Source organism: Grampus griseus (assembly GCF_964374135.1).
Source record: "Grampus griseus genome assembly, chromosome: 1".
Lineage (NCBI taxonomy): Eukaryota > Metazoa > Chordata > Mammalia > Artiodactyla > Delphinidae > Grampus > Grampus griseus.
In genome coordinates, this window is record NC_139017.1 from 26,692,030 (window position 1) to 26,712,931 (window position 20,902).

The window sequence follows — 20,902 nt, forward strand, 5'->3', positions numbered from 1 at the left end:
GTAAACGTGTCCATCTATTTGTATCATCTTTAATTTCTTTCATCAGTGTCTTATAGTTTTCTGCATACAGGTCTTTTGTCTCCTTAGGTAGATTTATTCCTAGATATTTTATTCTTTTTGTTGCAATGGTAAATGGGAGTGATTTCTTAATTTCAATTTCAGATTTTTCATCATTAGTGTATAGCAATGCTAGCGATTTTTGTGCATTAATTTTGTATCCTGCTACTTTACCAAATTCATTGATTCGCTCTCATAGTTTTCTGGTAGCATCTTTAGGATTCTCTATGTATAGTATCATGTCATCTGCAAACAGTGACAGCTTTACTTCTTCTTTTCCGATTTGGATTCCTTTTTTTTTTTTCTTCTCTGATTGCTGTGACTAAAACTTCGAAAACTATGTTGAATAATAGTGGTGAGAGTGGGCAACCTTGTCTTGTTCCTGATCTTAGTGGGAATGGTTTCAGTTTTTCCCCATTGAGGATGATGTTCGCTGTGGGTTTGTCATATATGGTCTTTATTATGTTGAGGGAAGTTCCCTCTATGCCTACTTTCTGCAGTGTTTTTATAACAAATGGGTGTTGAATTTTGTCAAAATCTTTCTCTGCATCGATTGAGATGATCATATGGTTTTTCTCCTTCAATTTGTTAATATGGTTTATCACATTGATTGATTTGCGTATATTGAAGAATCCTTGCATTCCTGGGATAAACTCCACTTGATCATGGTGCATGATCTGTTTAATGTGCTGTTGGATTCTGTTTGCTAGTATTTTGTTGAGGATTTTTGCATCTATGTTGATCAATGATATTGGCCTGTAGTTTCCTTTCTTTGTGACATCTTTATCTGGTTTTGGTATCAGGGGTATGGTGGCCTCATAGAATGAGTTTGGGAGGGTTCTTCCCTCTGCTATATTTTGGAAGAGCTTGAGAAGGACAGGTGCTAGCTCTTCCCTAAATGTTTGATAGAATTCGCCTGTGAAGCCATCTGGTCCTGGTCTTTTGTTTGTTAGAAGATTTTTAATCACAGTTTCAATTTCAGTGCTCGTGATTGGTCTGTTCATATTTTCTATTTCTTCCTGGTTCAGTTTCGGCAGTTTGTGCATTTCTAAGAATTCTTCCATTTCTTCCAGGTTGTCCATTTCTTTGGCATAGTGTTGGTTGTAGTAATCTCTCATTATCCTTTGTATTTCTGCAGTGTTAGTTGTTACTTCTCCTTTTTCATTTCTAATTCTATTGATTTGAGTCTTCTCCCTTTTTTTCTTGATGAGTCTGGTTAACAGTTTACCAATTTTGTTTAGCTTCTCAAAGAACCAGCTTATAGTTTTATTGAACTTTGTTGTCATTTCCTTCATTTCTTTTTCCTATATTTCTGATCTGATCTTTATGATTTCTTTCCTTCTGCTAACTTTGGGGTTTTTTGTTCTTCTTTCTCTAATTGCTTTAGGTGTAAGGTTAGGTTGTTTATTTGAGATGATTCTTGTTTCTTAAGGTAGGATTGTATTGCTATAAACTTCCCTCTTAGAACTTCTTTTGCTGCATCCCATAGGTTTTGGGACGTCGTGTTTTCATTGCCATTTGTTTCTAGGTATTTTTTGATTTCCTCCTTGATATCTTCAGTGATCTCTTGGTTATTAAGTAGTCTACTGTTTAGCCTCCATGTGCTTGTATTTTTTACAGACTTTTTTTTTACTGTAATTGATATCTATTCTCATAGCATTGTGGTCAGAAAAGATACTTGATATGATTTCAATTTTCTTAAATTTACCAAGGCTTGATTTCTGACCCAAGATATGATCTATCCTGGAGAATGTTCCATGAGCACTTGAGAAAAATGTGTATTCTGTTGTTTTTGGATGGAATGTCCTATAAATATTAATTAAGTCCATCTTGTTTAATGTATCATTTAAAGCTTGTGTTTCCTAATTTATTTTCATTTTGGATGATCTATCCATTGGTGAAAGTGGGGTGTTAAAATCTCCTACTATGATTGTGTTACTGTCCATTTCTCCTTTTATGGCTGTTAGTATTTGCCTTATGTATTGAGGTGCTCCTATGTTGGGTACATAAATATTTACAATTGTTATATCTTCTTCTTGGATCGATCCCTTGATCATTATGTAGTGTCCTTCCTTGTGTCTTGTAATAGTCTTTATTTAAAGTCTATTTTGTCTGATATGAGAATTGCTACTTCAGCTTTCTTTTGATTTCCATTGGCATGGAATATCTTTTTCCATCCCCTCACTTTCAGTCTGTATGTGTCCCTAGGTCTGAAGTGGGTCTCTTGTAGACAGCATATATATGGGTCTTGTTTTTGTATCCATTCAGGCAGTCTACATCTTTTGGCTGGAGCATTTAATCCATTTACATTTAAGGTAATTATCAATTTGTATGTTCCTATTCCCATTTTCTTAATTGTTTTGGGTTTGTTATTGTAGGTGTTTTCCTTCTCTTTTGTTCCCTGCCAGAGAATTTCCTTTAGCATTTGTTGTAAAGCTTGTTTGGTGGTGCTGAATTCTCTTAGCTTTTGCTTGTCTGTTAAGATTTTAATTTCTTCATCAAATCTGAATGAGATCCTTGCTGAGTAGAGTAACCTTGGTTGTAATTTTTCTCCTTCATCACTTTAAATATGTCCTGCCACTCCTTTCTGGCTTGCAGAGTTTCTGCTGAAAGAGCAGCTGTTAACATTATGGGGATTCCCTTGTGTGTTATTTTTCCCTTGCTGCTTTTAATATTTTTTCTTTGTACTTAATTTTTGATAGTTTGATTAATATGTGTCTTGGCATGTTTCTCCTTTGATTTATCCTGTATGGGACTCTCTGTGCTTCCTGGACTTGAATAACTATTTCCTTTCCCATATTAGGGAAGTTTTCAACTATAATCTCTTCAAATATTTTCTCAGTCCCTTTATTTTTCTCTTCTTCTTCTGGGACACCAATAATTCGAATGTTGGTGTATTTAATGTTTTCCTAGAGGTGTCTGAGACTGTCCTCAGTTCTTTTCATTCTTTTTTCTTTATTCTGCTCTGCAGTAGTTATTTCCACTATTTTATCTTCTAGGTCACTCATCCGTTCTTCTGCCTCAGTTATTCTGCTATTGATCCCTTCTAGAGAATTTTAAATTTCATTTATTGTGTTCATCATTGTTTGCTTGCTCTTTAGTTCTTCTAGTTCCTTGTTAAGTCTTTCTTGTATTTTCTCCATTCTATTTCCAAGATTTTGGATCATCTTTACTATCATTATTCTGAATTCTTTTTCAGGTAGCCTGCCTATTTCCTCTTCATTTGTTAGGTCTGGTGGGTTTTTACCTTGTTCCTTCATCTGCTGTGTGTTTCTCTGTCTTCTCATTTTGCTTAACTTACTGTGTTTGGGGTCTCCTTTTCACAGGCTGCAGGTTCGTAGTTCCCTTTGTTTTTGATGTCTGTCCCCAGTGGCTAAGGTTGGTTCAGTGAGTTGTATAGGCTTCCTGGTGAAGGGGACTAGTGCCTGTGTTCTGGTGGATGAGGCTGGATCTTGTCTTTCTGATGGGCAGGTCCACGTCTGGTGGCATGTTTTGGGGTGTCTGTGGCTTTATTATGATTTTAGTCAGCCTCTCTGCTAATGGATGGGGTTGTGTTCCTGTCCTGCTAGTTGTTTTGAATAGGTGTCCAGCACTGTAGCTTGCTGGTCGCTGAGTGAAGCCGGGTCTTGGCGTTGAGATGGAGATCTCTGCGATATTTTCACCATCTGATATTACATGGAGCTGGGAGATCTCTTGTGTACCAGTGTCCTGACGTTGGCTCTCCCACCTCAGAGGCAAAGCCTTGACCTGGCTGGAGCACCAAGTGCCTTTCATCCACATGGCTCAGAATAAAAGGGAGAAAAATTGAAAGAAGAAAGAAAGAAAGAAAAGAAAGAAAGAAAGAAAGAAAGAAAGAAAGAAAGAAAGAAAGAAAGGAAGAAAGAAAAAGAAAGAAAGAAAGAAAGAAAGGAAGAAAGGAAGAAAGGAAGAAAGAAAGAAGGAAAGAAGGAAAGAAAGAAAGAAAGAAAGAAAGAAAGAAAGAAAGAAAGAAAGAAAGAAAGAAAGAAAGAAAGAAAGGAAGGAAGGAAGGAAGGAAGGAAGGAAGGAAGGAAGGAAGGAGGGAAGGAAGGAAGGAAGGAAGGAAGAAGATAAAATGAAATAAAATAAAGTAAAATAAAGTTATTAAAATAAAAAATTATTAAGAAAAAAATTTTTTAAAGTAAAAAGAAAAAAAAAACGGATAGACAGAACCCTAGGACAAATGGTATAAGCAAAGCTATACAGACGTCACACACAGATGCATACACATACACACTCAGAAAGAGAGAAAAAGGGGGGGAAATATATATATCTTTTGCTCCCAAAGTCCACCTCTTCCACTTGGGATGATTCGTTGTCTATTCAGGTACTCCACAGATGCAGGGTACATCAAGTTGATTGTGGAGATTTAATCCGCTGCTCCTGAGGCTGCTAGGAGAAATTTCCCTTTCTCTTCTTTGTTCGCACAGCTCCCGGGGCTCAGCTTTGGATTTGGCCCCACCTCTGCGTGTAGGTCGCCCAAGGGCATCTGTTCTTCACTCAGACAGGACGGGGTTAAAGTAGCAGTTGATTCGGGGGCTCTGGCTCACTCAGGCCGGGGGGATGGAGGGGTACGGATGCGGGGCAAGCCTGCAGTGGCAGAGGCTGGCATGACGTTACAACAGCCTGAGGCGCGCCATTTGTTCTCCCGGGGAAGTTGTCCGTGGACCACGGGACCCTGGCAGTGGCGGGCTGCACAGGCTCCCAGGAGGGGAGGTGTGGGTAGTGACCTGTGTTTGCACACAGGCTTCTTGGTGGCAGCAGCAGCAGCCTTAGCGTCTCATGCCCGTCTCTGGGGTCCACGATGATAGCCGCGGCTCACGCCCGTCTCTGGAGCTCCTTTAAGTTGCGTTTTCAATCCCCTCTCCTGGCACACCAGGAAACAAAGAGGCAAGAAAAAGTCTCTTGTCTCTTCGGCAGCTCCAGACCTTTTCCCGAACTCCCACCCGGCTAGTTGTGGTGCACTAACCCCCTGCAGGCTGTGTGTTCACGCTGCCAACCCCAGTCCTCTCCCTGGGATCCGACCTCTGAAGCCCGAGCCTCAGCTCCCAGCCCCCGCCCGCCCCGGCGAGTGAGCAGACAAGCCTCTCGGGCTGGTGAGTGCTGGTCGGCACCGATCCTCTGTGTGAGAATCTCTCCACTTTGCCCTCCGCACCCCCGTTGCTGCGCTCTCCTCCACGGCTCCGAAGCTTCTCCCCTCTGCCACCCGCAGTCTCCGCCCGCGAGGGGCTTCCTCTTGTGTGCAAACATTTCCTTCTTCACAGCTCCCTCCCGGTGGTGCAGGTCCTGTCCCTATTCTTTTGTCTCTGTTTTTTCTTTTTTCTTTTGCCCTACCCAGGTACGTGGGGAGTTTCTTGCCTTTTGGGAGGTCTGAGGTCTGCCAGCCTTCAGTAGGTGTTCTGTAGGAGTTGTTCCACATGTAGATACATTTCTGATGTATTTGTGGAGAGGAAGATGATCTCCGTGTCTTACTCTTCCACCAGCTTGAAGCTCTCCTCTGCCTGAGAAATTCTTTATCTCTCCTTCTATTCTAAATGATAATCTTGCTGGGCAGAGTATCCTCGGTTACAGATTTTTCCCTTTTAGGACTTTGAATATGCCTTGCCACTCCCTTCTGGCCCGCAACTTTTCTGTAGAGAAATCAGCTGATAGCCTTATGGGGGTTCCCTTGCAATTAACTCTTTGGTTTTATCTTGCTGGCTTTAGAATCCTCTCTTTAACTTTTGCTATTTTAATTATAATATGTCTTGGTGTAGGTCTGTTTGGGTTCATCTTGTTCAGGACCCTCTGTGCTTCCTGTACCTGGATATCTGTTTCCTTCTTTAGGTTTGGGGAGTTTTCAGCCATAATTTCTTCAAATACATTTTCAATTCCCCTTTCTCTTTCTTCTCCTTCTGGGATCCCCATTACGCATAGATTGGCATGCTTTATATTATCCCATAGGTCTTTTATATTGCTTTCATTTTTTTTTCACTTGGTTTTCTGTCTGCTGTTCTGATTGTGTGATCTCCATTATTTTAATCTTCCAGATCACTTATTAGTTCTCTTGCATTATTCACTCTGCTATTCATTGCCTTTAGCTCAGCTTTTGTCTGGCAAATGAGTTCTCTAATTTCTCCTAGTTCCTTTTTATAGTTTCTGTTTTCTTTTTACAATAACCAGCATATCTATCAACAGCCCTTCTTAATTCCTTCAGCATTTTCATTATCTCCTTTTTGAACTCAGTGTCTATTAGACTGAAGAGGGCCGTTTCATAGTGTGTTCTTTCAGGGGAATTCCCTTGATCTTTTAATTAGGAGTGGTTCCTCTGCTTCTTCATTTTACTTATATTTCTCTTGCTCTATGAATTTAGGAGAAACAATATCCACTGTGGTCTTGGAGGGCTATTTTTATGTGGGAGCATCCCTTGTGTAGACTGTATGGGTTTAACACTTTTGGTGCAAGTGTTGTTTTGAGTACGGATGCCTGCTGCCTCTTTCCTTGGTGTGTGCTGGCTGTTATCCCCTTGATAGGAGGTATGACTGGTGTTGTGGTGGACAGAGGCTGCACTGGATGTTGAGCAGGTCCTCCTCTTTGCTCTGTGGTTGTCACTGCCCTGACAGGGGCAAGGTTTGCTCCTTAGTTTTAGGAGTAGAAGCCTCAGATCCATTTCTGAGCTGTGTTTCTGAACTGCAGTGCATGGTATGTGGGATTGGAGTGCTCTCACTGGGAGAGGAGCCACTGAATATTCCTCTGCTAGAGCTGTTCACTGGTGAGTGTGCTCTGTTGTGTCACCTTTCACCCATTGTGCAGGCTCACAAAGTACACAGTTGTTGGCACTGCCGTCAGCCCCATCTCAACCATGCGCATGCTGGCAATCAGCCCTCATGTCTGTCAGGCACTGTTTTCACAAGGCCACCAGCGCGGATCCACTGAAGTCAGGTGCCAGGACTGGACTAGTCACACACCTGGACCTGCTGTGCAAGCTATGGAGGCAGCCCAGTTCCTGACCTGGGTCAGCCCCCATGTGCAGGCACCCACAAAGCCCACAGCTGCTAAGGCCAGACCCGTCCCAGCCATGGGAGCACCCATTGTCTGCTCGGATGTCCTACGGGCGCTGAATTTACAAAGCCGATGGTGGAGGTGTAAATCAGCGGCTCACACAGCCATGGGGAGAGATTCCAGCCCTACCTCCTAAGTCACACAGCCCTGGGGCTCAACTATGATTTCAGCCCTGCCTCTGCATGTGGGCAACCCATTGGCCTGCTCCCGGAGCCTGCCAAGGTGGCGCCTGGTGCCAGAGCCTGCTGAGGTGTGAGCCCACCAAGGTGGTAGCTGGAGCTTGCGAGCCTGCCCTGGCAGCGGCAAGAGAGTAGGAGTCTACTAGGCAGGTGCCTGCTGAGGTGGTGGATGGAGCATGCACTCCTGGAGCCCACGGAGGTGGAGGCTGGTGCAAGGAGAAAGAGGCTGCTATGGCAACCCCACTCCTCCCTTTGTGCACCACTTAACAATGGAGCTGTTTCTACAGGCCCGGGTTTCTTCCGCAAACAACCCTGGTTGTGGCTGAAATACACTCCAGCCCCTTCAGGCTGTCTCCTCCACACAGCCAACACCAGTCCTCTAAAACCTGAGTTTCAGCACTCAGTCCCCACTCGTAACAGTGGATGTGTGTCTCAGGCTGGGGCATGCAGGGTGGTGGCACGACCATCTGTGCAGGTCTCTCTCTGTTCTGCCTGCCACAAACCAGTTGATGCATTCTCCTCTGAGCATGTGAAGCACCCTTTCTGTCCTGGTTGATCTCCCCACCAGGGAGGGGGCTTCCCTGGGTGCAGGAACCTTTCCTTTTTCACAGCTCCCTCCCAAGGGTGCCAGTCCTGTCCCACTTCCTCTTTTGTTGTTCCTTTCATCCCACCTGGTTACGTGGAGATCTTTCTTGTCCTTTCAGGTTTTTGAGGTCTTCTGCTAGTGTTCAGTAGGTATTCTGTGAGAACTGTTTCACTGTAGATGTATTTTTGATGCATTTGTGGGAGGAGGTGAGTTCCACATCCTTCTACTCTGCCATCTTTATTCCTCTCCCCAACCATTATCAGGTAAATTACTTATGTCCATTTCTTTAAGGGTTTTTTTTGCCCTGAGGTTTTATCTTATTGTTTGGAACATATTCCTGTGTTATTTCATTTTCCTTGACTCTTTGTTGATTTCTACAGTAGATGAAACTACCATCTCTCCCAGTCTTGAAGGCATGGCCTTGTGTAGGAGATGAGCATATTGTTCAACCCTGTGCTAGCTCTTGGTTATCTCTCCTTGTGATTGTCCAAGCAGTCTATTTCATTTTTAATAGCTCCTAGTAGTTGAGGATGTGCCAAGACCTGTCAGTGTCCCAAATGGGAGAATCTGTCGGCACCTAGATTCATGCTGATTAGCATCCAGATCCTCAGGCAGCAGCTTTGAAAGTGTGCAAATATATACTGTCCTGTGGGATTGCAAGCATATAAGCCCCACTGGCCACCAGAGGCAGGCAATCTGTGGTGATTCCTAGGCAGCAGTCACAAAAATCAGGGCTCCAGATGAGTGTACAAGCTCCCATCTCAGAAATACCAATGAACTGTAATGAGGCAGAGGGAGAATGCAAAGACAGTATCCAACAGTGTATGTTCCCTAACAGCACCTTCATGTGTGCCAATCCTCATGCTGAAATTTCAGGAAAAGCAAAAAGGTGGGGAGGGACTTTTTAAAATGCTTTCCATCAAGAAGATTCATGGACTACTTAATCCCTGAAGTATTATGCATACTTAATATTTTCTTTCTCTGAATATTACTTTCAAGCAAGCACAATACCACTGTTTTTATCATCTACTCTCTTGACTTTTGTCTAACTTCTGCTCTGATAATCAAACTCTAGCTCCTAATCTGCATTTCTGCAATTACATAACTTTTTTGTTTTGGGGACCAATTATCAATTAAAACTGAAACATTTCTGTAACCTACATAAAAGTGATAAAGGAACAGTAGAAAAGAAAAAGGGTGATTTTAAAAAAAGACTAATAAAATGGTCAATCATATAATAAAGTTCTTCAAGAAAAAAAGATGAAGTACATAAACAAATAATATTAGAGAAATACAGTAACTACAAATAGAAATTTAAGTGGTATGCAAAGATTATAAAGAAATGGATAGCAATAAATTTTAAGACAAATGCACATTTTAAAAGGAAATATAGTTTTAATAACCTAAGTGGGAAAAGAATTTGAAAAAGAATAGATATATGTATATGTATAACTGAATCACACTTTGCTGTACACCTGAAACTAACACAACATTGTTAATCAACTCTACTCCAATATAAAATAAAAATTAAAAAAAGGAAATACAGTTTACATAGATTCCTTTTGCCTGGTTTTGAATAATGTAAATACAACAATATCTGTAAACAGAATATGAACGTAAACTGATAAAATTACTTTGTAAAATCTTTTGGCACCATCTACTAAAGCTGAACATATGCACATGCCTTATGACTTATCAATTCCACTCCTAGGTATACACCCAGCAGAAATACATACATATGTTAAGCAGAAAATAAGCATAAGAATGTTCATAGCAGCCCTAATCACAGTAGACTAAAAATGGAAAAAACTGATTGTTTATCTAGAGTAGAATGGTATATATATTGTTGTATGTTAATTCAATGGAATATACAGAATTGAAACTCCAACTACATGAAACATGTTGCAGAGAGGATCCGTCAAATCTACCAATAGGAAAGAAGAAAGTTCAGAAATCAACACATCCATATATAAAACAAAGATGATACCAGAAAAAATAATAAGGAAACAATAAATTTTAAAATACATGCTGGTTCATTCTATGGAGAAAGTAATGTAAATGCCTACCTTATATTATACACAAGGTGGACTCCAGATATTACTTATGACCTTTATTTGAAAAGTAAAAATATAAATCATATAAAAGAAAATGTAGGATAAAAATCTGTGCAATGCAGCGTAGGCAAAATTTTTTCTTAAATAAAATTCAAAAAAAGTATAAACTGTAACATCAAATAAGGGATGGGATGGCTCAACAAAAGTCATCTTTTAAAAAAAATAAAGTATCCATGGACAAAGTCAATGGTTAGATGAGTAGATGAGAGGCTAGGAAATGATAACTAAAATATTTAAAATCAACATTTGACTAATACATAGAGTGGAATGTAGACAATGCTCTGTAAATCAACGAGAAAAGGGTAGAACATTAAGTGGAAAATGGGCAAAAGTGAAAAGGCAATTCACAGAAGAATCCTGCATAAATATGGCAAACGATGCACAAAATCACTAGTCATCAGAGAATTGAAAATAACAACAGCAGTAAACTATTACTATGTAGTAATGAGATTGGTAAAAAAAAAAAAGGGAAATTCAAGAATACCAAATTCTGGTGAAGATGTTCACGGTGTAAGAATATAAATTGTGATTGCCATTTTGGAAAAAATCTTGCAGAATTTAGTTAAGTTAGGTGTCTGCTTCCCTATGTCCTACGAACCATAGCTGAAAAATTATTGCACAGATTCATAAAAGGCCATGTAGAAGGGCATTCATCACAATGTTTTCTGTGGTGGTAGGAAGCCATTCATCCATCATTAGGGGGAGGAATAGATAAATAATATACACACACACTAGTAATCAGGCGTCATTAAGTGTACTAGACAGTGTTGAATTTAAAAAGTAATGTACAGAAGGATGTCTATAGCTTGGGTGACCATACATCCTGGTTTGTCTAGACAGCTCCAATTTATACCTATTGTCCCAGCATAACTGTTAATAGCACTATCTTTAATTCTCAATAGTTTAACAATATACTGCATGGTCATCCTGTCTGTATCATAACACCATTTTGTGAATGTTGAATCACAAAAACACTCAAAAACAACACTACCTATTTTTGCTAAATACATATTTAAAAACATTTATTGGAGGGGGAATTTATATTAGGAAGATATATAGGATGAGGAAATAAAATAAAAATAAAAGAATGACACTGTGCTGTATGACTGAGTATGATTAACTTTGCTTTCTGCTGTGAAGTCAAAAAATTAATAATTATAGTTTAAAAAATTAAATACTTACAGTACTTCTGGTACTAAAAATGTGGTAGTTTGGGCTGTTACTGGAATACCTGCAGAGGAAAATGTCAAATATGAATACTAAAACTAATTTCTCCCCCAAATAAAAGGGATTCTATACTTGGTCAGAGCATGCCTGCGCTGCCATGAGCTTTACATTTCTGCCCAAGCACCTTCTTAGAAAGTATAGTCGGGGCTAAAACTGGGAATATCAGCAACATCTACCCATAACTCAAGGTGCGCTCAAGGTTGCTCAGTATCTGAAGACACTATAGCAAGAAGTAAATACTTTTACATCTTGTTTTTGTTTTAGAATAAAAACTGTTGAAGAATATTGGCTCTAACTCCTTCACCTGTAAACTGAGTTAAAATAAAATGGATAAAGATTGAAAAATCAAAAAAACAGTATTTCTTATTTGAAGCATTGAAGTAAAGAGCAAATTTCTATGAGTCCTTGTTCATTATCATTTCTCGCTATAATTCAGAGTACTTTAATTTCTGTGTATATGATTTATCTACTCTCCAATAAAAATATAATGTCTATGGAATTGAAAGTTTTCTAGTAGTCACATTAAAAAAGTGAGAAAAAACAAGTGATATTGCTTCTAATAATATATTTTATTCAAAAGTATTCTTTTTTTTTGGTACTAAGTCTTTGAAATCTGGTGTATATACTACACTTATGAAACATCTCAATTTTGACTAGCCACATTTCGAGTACTCAAAAGCCAGATAAGGCCAGTGGCTATCATAAAGCATCATCTTGAAATTCCCTTTACCTTCCCTTTGCTTCAGTAATCTATTCCATGTCTACATTACACACTTAATTGCCATTGGAATTGCTCCATCCTTAAAATCTTAAATCAGAGGCAATTTCTGTGTGTATTTGTATGTGGAATTGCTGGGATATCACTATGTAACTCTTTTAATAGATGTCAGTCCCATAATGAAATATATTTTGTTATTTATAATGAAACATTTTATCTATATGCAGATTTCAGATAAAATATAAAACATTTTAATGTATTTTTATATATCCCTATAAATTAAAATGGAATATATTTTCATCAAAGTCTCTTTTCAAGTAAGTATGAACCACCTCCCACTTATGAATCCAAGACCTCTTTCACTATAGTAAGAAAGACAGAAACCTCAGGAAAGAGAAAAATACAAGTGAAAATTTTTGTATTTTAATTTACAAAGTTAACCTGGGCAATTTGTGAATGAAACCTGGTAGCTAAATGATAAAACTACCTTCTCTGACAAGCCCTTTTCCCCACCTTCTCCTTTATCAGCTTCCAACTCCTACTAAGGCTGGGTACAGGATATGGAGGGAACAGTAGCTAAAGGAGTCATATTTAATTTATTAACTTCATCACAGACAACTATAATAACACCTTCTCATTCCTGCTTCCTTAATTATGTCAAATATTTACTGTGTTATTGTTGGAAATGGATCTGGAATGATCAAAGGTGTGGGTGTGCAGATGGCCCATGTGCTAGGACAATTTTTTAATGAAAAGGACAGTGTCATCTCACTCTGGGACTCTAAGAATGTACCTCTCCTACTCTCTCTAGTGTATTCCCACTCTACCAGTTCTTCCAAATCAAAGAGAATTCTTGACTTTTACCCCTTCCTTCATCTCCTAAGAGATAAGTCATTCCTGACTTCACTTTTTCTCTCTCTATCCAGCCTAAAAAATATATTCTTTGGGTAGACCATTTTCTCTCAAACCCCTTATTCATCCTAAGGGGTTTGTCTGTCCTGGAATTGGTCCTCAATAGGTCATACTCTTGGGCATCTGACAGAAGCATATGCTAAATCATTCATGTGGGAAAACCATACACTGCAGGAAGCACAGGATTCCCACAGAAAGTCCAACCCCCACTGGATATATTAATCTAACAGAAAAAAAGACTTTGAGACAAAAAGTGTTTTCAGGGACAAAGAAGATCAATCCATTATAATGTGACCCAATAGAATAGCAGAGCATGAGAAAACATATTCTTTTCAAGTGCATATGGAACATTTATAAAAACTGATCATCTAGTAGGACATAAAGCAAGTCTCAACAAATTTCAAAGAATAGGTATCATGTGGACCCTGCTCTCTGATTATAGTACAATTAATGGAGAAGTTACTAACAAAAACATAATCAAATATTTACATATTTGGAATAAAAACAAACTTCTAAATAATTCGAGGGTTATAGAAGAAATAGTGATTATAGTTAAAAATGTCTAGAAGTGAATGATAATGAAATGATTATATATCATTTCTTATGGGATACAGCAAAGGAGTACTATATGGGGTATTAATACCTTTAAATGCCATATTAGAAAAGAATAAAGACCAAAAACTGTGAGCTAAATGTCTGGCTTAAGATATTTGAGAAAAAATATCAGAATAAGCCTAATGAAAATAAAAGAGAGAAAAATGAAAACAAATCAATAAAATAGAAAACAAAGACACAAAGATAAGTAAAACAGACAAGCTTCTGACAAGACATTAAATGATTTGAAGTGGTACTTTAAAATCTACACTAAAACACTTATGTTCAGGGGTTTAACATATGAGTCCAATCACAACGTTCAAGGAACAAGTTATCCTAATCCTATACAAATTCTTCCAAAGAACTGAAAAAGAGATAACACTCTCCAACTCATTTTGTAAAGCTAGTGTAATGCTGATATCAAAACCAACCTAAGACATCATGAAAAAGAAAAATACAGACATAAAAATCCTAAAGAAAATATTTGCAAATTGAATACAATAAAGTATAAAGAGATAATAAACCATGACCAAGTTGCACTTATCCTATGTATGCAAAGACGATTTTATTAGAAAACTCTACAAATGAAACTCACCACACATTTTTTTTTTTTTTTTTTTTGCGGTACGCGGCCTCTCACTGTTGTGGCCTCTCCCGTTGTGGAGCACAGGCTCCGGACGCGTAGGCTCAGCGGCCATGGCTCACGGGCCTAGCCGCTCTGCACCGGGGCACGAACCCATGTCCCCCTACATCGGCAGGCGGACTCTCAACCACTGCGCCACCAGGGAAGCCCTCAAACTGTCTTTAAAAACTCTTCCCTTAAGTCCATTGGTGAGTTCACGTCTTTTGAGCATTTATTGCCTCCTTGCACCTGCAATAAATGCTGAACTTTCCTTCACCACAACCCAGTGTCAGTAGATTGGATTTACTGCGTATCAGCAAGCAGACTCAAGTTCAGAAACATTGTTAGAAAATTTTCTAACATTGTTAGAAAATTTAGGTAAATACCTCTAAGACCTCGGGGCAGGGAAATATTTCTTAAATAAAACATCTACCCTGGAATTCTCAACTCCCCCACCCCCCAAAGGCTAACAATAAAACACAAATTCATTATATTAAGTTTAAGAAATCTTGTCCTTTAAAAGTACACCTTATTAAGAACTAAAATTCAGGGAATCTGTGACTACCATGACAAAAAAATACCATTTTTGTCTTCCCTAACCTCTAACTGAAATTTAGCATTTCCTTAATTATGAATGTACACCAGGAGTTGGCAAACAACGTTCTTTGGGCCAAATCCCATCTGTTTTTGTAAATGGATTTGTATTTGCACACAGCCACGCCCTTTGTTTACTATTGTTGGTGTATGCTGTCCCCTACAATAACAATGTTGAGTGGCTAAAACATAGACTGCATTGACCGAAAAGCCTAAAATATTTAATATCTGGTCCTTTACACTAAAGTTGATGACCTCTGGTGTACAACATAACAAACGTTATAAACTCCCTAAGTTTCACAGGTGAAGCTGAATAATATCAGGTACCATACTTTATTGACACAGGCATGTGTTGAGAGCTTGAAATATATCATTGTATTCAAGCCTCACAACAACCCCATGAGATGGGTTTAATCATCGTCATTTTATAAAGAAGAAAATGAAGGTTTACAAAGTTCTGTCAGAATGCTACGGTTTTACTTTTTCTCAGTACTTCAATAATCCTTTCCAATGGCTACTCTCACTCTATTTGAACTCTCCATCTGTCCATTGAGATGCCATGGATCCCTTCCTTCTGAAACCTCTATAATAGTTTGATTTATTGTGGGTATCCTTACATCTTAATGTTAGAAGGTAATAATAATTGTTATAGCAAAGCCTCCATTAAACAGAATATTCGCAAAATCTGATTTTTCTAGTTAATCATCTGTATTTTAACCTGTGTTGAAAATCTAAAATATTTTGATACACTTTCCAATCCAGCAGTCACCTAATGTTGACCAAAAAGCAAACTTGCATAGAGGATCTCTCAGAAGTTTAAAGTTTTCCTTCCCCAAATCAACCCACTTTATGCGGGAATTACACACCCTTACGTTTGTAGAGTGTATATTTTGTAAAGCACTCTCTCACAAATCATTCAACCACAACTACCTAATATAAACCATCAACTACCCTGTTACCCTAGTGAAGCTGGCCTCCCCCCCCGGCCCCCGCCGCCCCGCCTCCGCTATTTCTGGTGGAGACTTTTCGGTTCTCCTGTGCTTCTCTTCCCTCTGGCAAAAGGGTGCAGTGGGGTCCAGGGGATGGCGACGTGAAGGTACCGCGACCCTACGGCGGGAACTTGAGGAGGCAGCCAAGTCCTAACAGTGTGCCCTCATTTCCCGCCCTCATTCACTGAAAACTCTCGGAAGGGGCGCGGTGAGCCGGGACTGGTGTTGGGGGAACTGGGAGACCAGGCTGTGGTCTACAAGAGCGCCTGGCCCCGGGACGCTGAGGCGCCGGGGTGGGTCCCCGCCTGCCCGGCCCAAGGGGCGCCCCCCTCGCCCGCGACTGGCGTCTCTTTACCTCCACAGAGCCGAGCCGCAACAGCTCAGCCAAGACAGCAGCACCGCCACTCCTGAGGCTGACATGGCTGGCGCCAGTTCGCAACCACCCAACAGCCCAGCGCGCCCGCCAGTCCGCGCGCTGCCGCGGACGCCGGTTTCTGAAAGTGCTCGGTGCCCGCGCCGGGGGCTGGCGGGGCCGCTCATCGCGAGGCGAGGGCGTGTGCGCCCGCGTGCCAGCCGTCCCTGGAGAGGCGTGGGTGCGTGCGCATGCGTGCAAGCGCGCGCTGAGGCCGGGACTCCCCAGGCGTCAGAAAGTTAGCTGCCGGCCACGAAAGCGTAAATCAGATTTTAGGCAAAGCAGAGCTATGCTTTTTTGGAATGAAATAGCAAAACCACTTAAACTGACCCCTGAGAATCCAAACAGACAGAATGAAGGTGAAACTTTTAAGTTAGTGTATCTTTTAGCCCAAATCTTTCTTGTGACAGTATATAATCACTGCAATAGCTGTTAACATATCTGGCAGTACTATCCAGGGAGCAGGCACTCCATAAGTGATTTTAAAGGTGAACAGAGGGGGCTTCCCTGGTTGCTCAGTGGTTAAGAATCCGCCTGCCAATGCAGAGGAAACGGAAATGGAAACGGGTTTGACTCCTGGTCCGGGAAGATCCCACATGCTGCAGAGCAACTCAGCCTGTGCACCGCAACTACTGAGCCTGCGCTCTAGAGCCCGCAAGCCACAACTACTGAAGTCCTCGTGCTCCGCGACAAGAGAAGGCCCTGCTAGCTGCAACTAGAGAAAGCCCGTGTGCAGCAATGAAGAGCCTAAAATTAAAAAAAAAATTTTTTTAAGTTGAACAGAAATGAATAGTACAGTGTGCCTATTGAACACCTGCTTTGTGCCCAACACTATCTCGTGCACTTGAGTACAAAGAAACAGGAACAGGATAGGACTTCCCTGGTTGTCCAATGGGTAAGACTCTGCACTCACAACCGGGTTCCATCCCTGGTCGGGGAACTAGATCCCACAGGCTGCAAGTAAGAGTTCACATGCCACAACTAAAGATCCCGCTTGCTGCAACTAAGACCTGGCATGGAGGGAGAAAGGAAGGAAGGAAAGAAGAAAGGAAGGAAGGAGAGAGACAGCATTCTGGTTTGCAAAGGGATTTGTAACCTTGTAGTAAAGCCAAGATAAACAAACACCAAAGTTATCACGTAGTATTATAATTTATCTGTTTACTTGTACCAAATAATCTGAATCCTTGAGGACTATAATTGTATCTTTATTCATCTTCGTGTTATCAGTGCCTAGCATAATCTTATTTTGTAGTAAGTTCTCAGTGTTTATTGAGTTAATGAATCACTGAATAAAAGTAGTAAAATTTGCTCTAAGGACTATAAGAGAATGTATATATATATGATTTGGGAGACACTACATTTAATGCGATTCTATTCCCAGTTTATTCCAAAGCAACTTTATATCAGAACTAGATGTCATAGTTAATTTGTGTTGCAGTTGGAAGAGCATGTGATCAGCAGTAGGCATTGTCAACCACAAAAATAAAGCAGCTAGTTATTTTACTAGCAAAATGGGTTTATTTGGGAGTAGCAGAGAATTGCAATTCAGGACAGGTAAGCTATGGTGAATCACAGGCAAGTCTGAAGAACAAAGGAGAAGGGGCTTGCTTTTATTAGGTTTTAGGAGGAAATGCTTGAGTTGTTTTGAACAAACGTGCATTGGAGAAGAGCCAGGGTCAGAGGTTATGGCAGTTTCTCTGGGTACAAGTGTTAATGCATTGCTGCTGGGTCAAGGAGGGATCTTCCTTCCTTTTTCTTAAAAGCAGGAGATAAAATTGTTGTGTGAAAAATGTCCTCCCTTATACCCGAAGGAAAGTAGCATTCTATCTTCCTTCTTGCTGCTGGTTATGCAGGCTGCAACAAGTGGCAGGTGGGTGAGAGCTCCCTCTTTAGGGCTTCCTGACTCCATTTAAGATGAAAGTTACCTTTATTTACACACACACCTCTCATCACAACCCCGTGCCATTGCAGACACATCATTTTCACATAGTTCTTCAGGAATTTAAAATATTCCAAAGCTCAGTGGGAAAGGCTCGTGGTTAACTCTAATTTTGAAGCAATCTAAGGAATCTGATAAGCCTGCATCCTTTCCCTATACATAGGATTTCACCACATAGCAGGTAAATGACATGGAATTGAAATGACAACCAAAAAGTGCAGTCAGTCTGGGCAAGGGGCGGGGGTGTGAGGGGGGGATAAGATGGAGTGGCTTTGTGGGAACAAGAATATCCTGTTCTTGGAGTGGTAAAGAATCAAGGTGAACAGGGGCACATCAGGACCATGCCTCAGCTATTCATACTTGAGCCAGTGCCTAGGCTGTACAGGCAGAACCTGCTTTCAAATGATTGAATTACTTACAATTAGTGGTTACCTTATTGTAGGTGCCCAAGATGGGTGAGCTCACTTTCTATTGAAAGCCCTTTTGTCTTATCTTGAAATTTACCTCCCCTTTGACAGGGACAACTCCTCCCTGAAATGGAACTCCAACAGCCACCCAACCCCTATTTCACATCTCATACCAGAGCTTGTTCAGGACAAAGTGGGAGGAAAAGATAATGTGTAAACCTGTGGGAACTGATCACTCTCCCCACACCTCCTTAGGATCATGAGTGTCCCCAGCTTACATTCCAGCTCCTCACTAGTTCCCCCAGGTCATAGTTCCATCCCGGCCCCTAATCTGAAATAGACTGTCTGGGGTCACCAGGGATCCTGCACTACTTGTAACAGAGGACATGTACCTAGCATGTCAAATTAGAATCATTTGTTACAATATCGTGTTTTGGGTACATATAGTTTATGTCATAGGCTACAAAACTACTCATGGATAACATTGTTTCTATAATACATGAGGCAAAATGCATTTCAAGTTTCAATAGACATGAAATGAATTTGGTGGACACTTCTGCCACTTCACCCTAAATTCTGACATTTAGACACATAGTCCAGGAATCCTTGATCACAATTGAAGGATTGGCACCGCTGAAATTAATTGAAGTTGTCACCTTTATTTTCTTCAGACTTAGCCATAGTCATAGTCACACTGATGTACACGCTGCATGATCCTGTATCACATCTGTTTTCATTCTTTGTCAAAAGGCATTAGAAAAAAGTGCAGTACCTAATTTCTAACCCACTATTCCTGCATCAGAAATATAATTCACTCTAATCCCTAACTCCATTTAAAAAATTTGCATGGGGCTTCCCTGGTGGCGCAGTGGTTGAGAATCTGCCTGCTAATGCAGGGGACACGGGTTCGAGCCCTTGTCTGGGAGGATCCCACATGCCGCGGAGCAACTGGGACCGTGAGCCACAGCTACTGAGCCTGTGCGTCTGGAGCCTGTGCTCCGCAACAAGAGAGACCACAATAGTGAGAGGCCAGCACACCGCGATGAAGAGTGGCCCCGCTTGCCACAACTAGAGAAAGCCCTCGCACAGAAACGAAGACCCAACACAGCCATAAATAAATAAATAATAAATAAATAAATAAGCCAAGCATTGGAAGCCCTTTAAAAAAAAAAAAATTTGCATGAGGGCTTCCCTGGTGGCACAGTGGTTAAGAATCTGCCTGCCAATGCAGGGGACATGGGCTTGAGCCCTGGTCCCGGAAGATCCCATGGGCCGTGGAGCAACTAAGCCCATGAGCCACAACTACTGAACCCGTGTGCCACAACTACTGAAGCCCGCACACCCAGAACCCATGCTCTGCAACAAGAGAAGCCACCACAATGAGAAGCCCATGCACCAAAACAAAGAGTAGCCCCCGCTCTCTGCAACTAGAGAAAGCCCGCGTGCAGCAACAAAGACCCAACACAGCCAAAAATAAAATAATTATTTAAAAAAATAAAAATTTGCATGAATACTTTAGTCCCATTAAAGTAATATAGCATCCAATGGAGTTTAAATTCCCTTAACAAGTATTTATCAAACTATTAAAATGTGGCAGACATTGGGCCAGGCACCAAACATGTAATGGTAAACAGGATATTCTTGGTCCCTACACCAAACGAAACTTACCTTCCTTAGAGATGAGCAAGCAGAATCAAGGGTTTAATTTTTAAATGTATATAGGTTTAGGAGATAATAGAAAAGAAAGGTAATCTAATTATGAAGGGTATAAGAACTAATGTTTAGGAATGTGAGCTTTATATAGGACCATTCATTGGTTACATTCTTCTAAAAGCCTTTTTATTATAAAAACATATATTCAGAAAAGTGCACAAAAGACGTGTACAATTCTTAACAATTTATTACATAACCACTATGCAAATGTTTAAAAAGTAGAACATTATCAGCATTGCCTAAGACCTCCTTATGCCCCCCTCCCCAAACTCATTACTCCCACTTTTGTCATGAACCAAGCATCCATATACATGGGTCTGTTTCTGAGCTATTTGGTTCCATTAATCTTCTATCCATGTGACAAACTGTGATATCTTTCTAATAGAAGAATTCTCCCATCTTGTTTTTCTCCCTGGCTTCTTTGGCTATTCTTAGTCCTTTGCATTTTCATGTAACTTTTAGAATCAGTCTGTTGAATTTCACACACACACACAAAAGCTGTTGGGGTTTTATTGGGATTTTATTAAATTTATACATCAGTTTGGGGAAAAGTTGACATATTTACAATATTAGTCAGGAGGAGTCAAACTTCTTTCCTAAAGGACCAGATAATAAATAGTATAGGTTTTGCCTCTTAGAGGCAAAATTGAGGATATTATGTACTTCTATAACCATTTAAAAAGGTGAAAACCATTCTTAGCTCACTGACTCCTGAATCTCAGTAAATCAGATGCTGTTTTGAATGCATTTAGATTGTGGACTCTGGTTTTATGGTCCCAT

The 20,902-nt window shown here is 40.4% G+C and overlaps 1 protein-coding gene across 1 annotated transcript in view; it reads right to left on the minus strand.

Moving 5' to 3' along the window:
- The window catches only part of CATSPERE (catsper channel auxiliary subunit epsilon), a gene marked incomplete at both ends in the record, with an annotated part of 243,645 nt that extends 227,574 nt beyond the window's left edge, over window positions 1-16,071 (minus strand). Inside the window, 2 exons of the mRNA XM_082657660.1 lie at window positions 11,178-11,226; window positions 16,007-16,071. Of these exons, the coding sequence (XP_082513786.1) occupies window positions 11,178-11,226; window positions 16,007-16,071 (114 nt within the window). The remainder of the gene's footprint in view (window positions 1-11,177; window positions 11,227-16,006) is intronic.
- Between the last annotated feature and the right edge of the window lie 4,831 nt (window positions 16,072-20,902).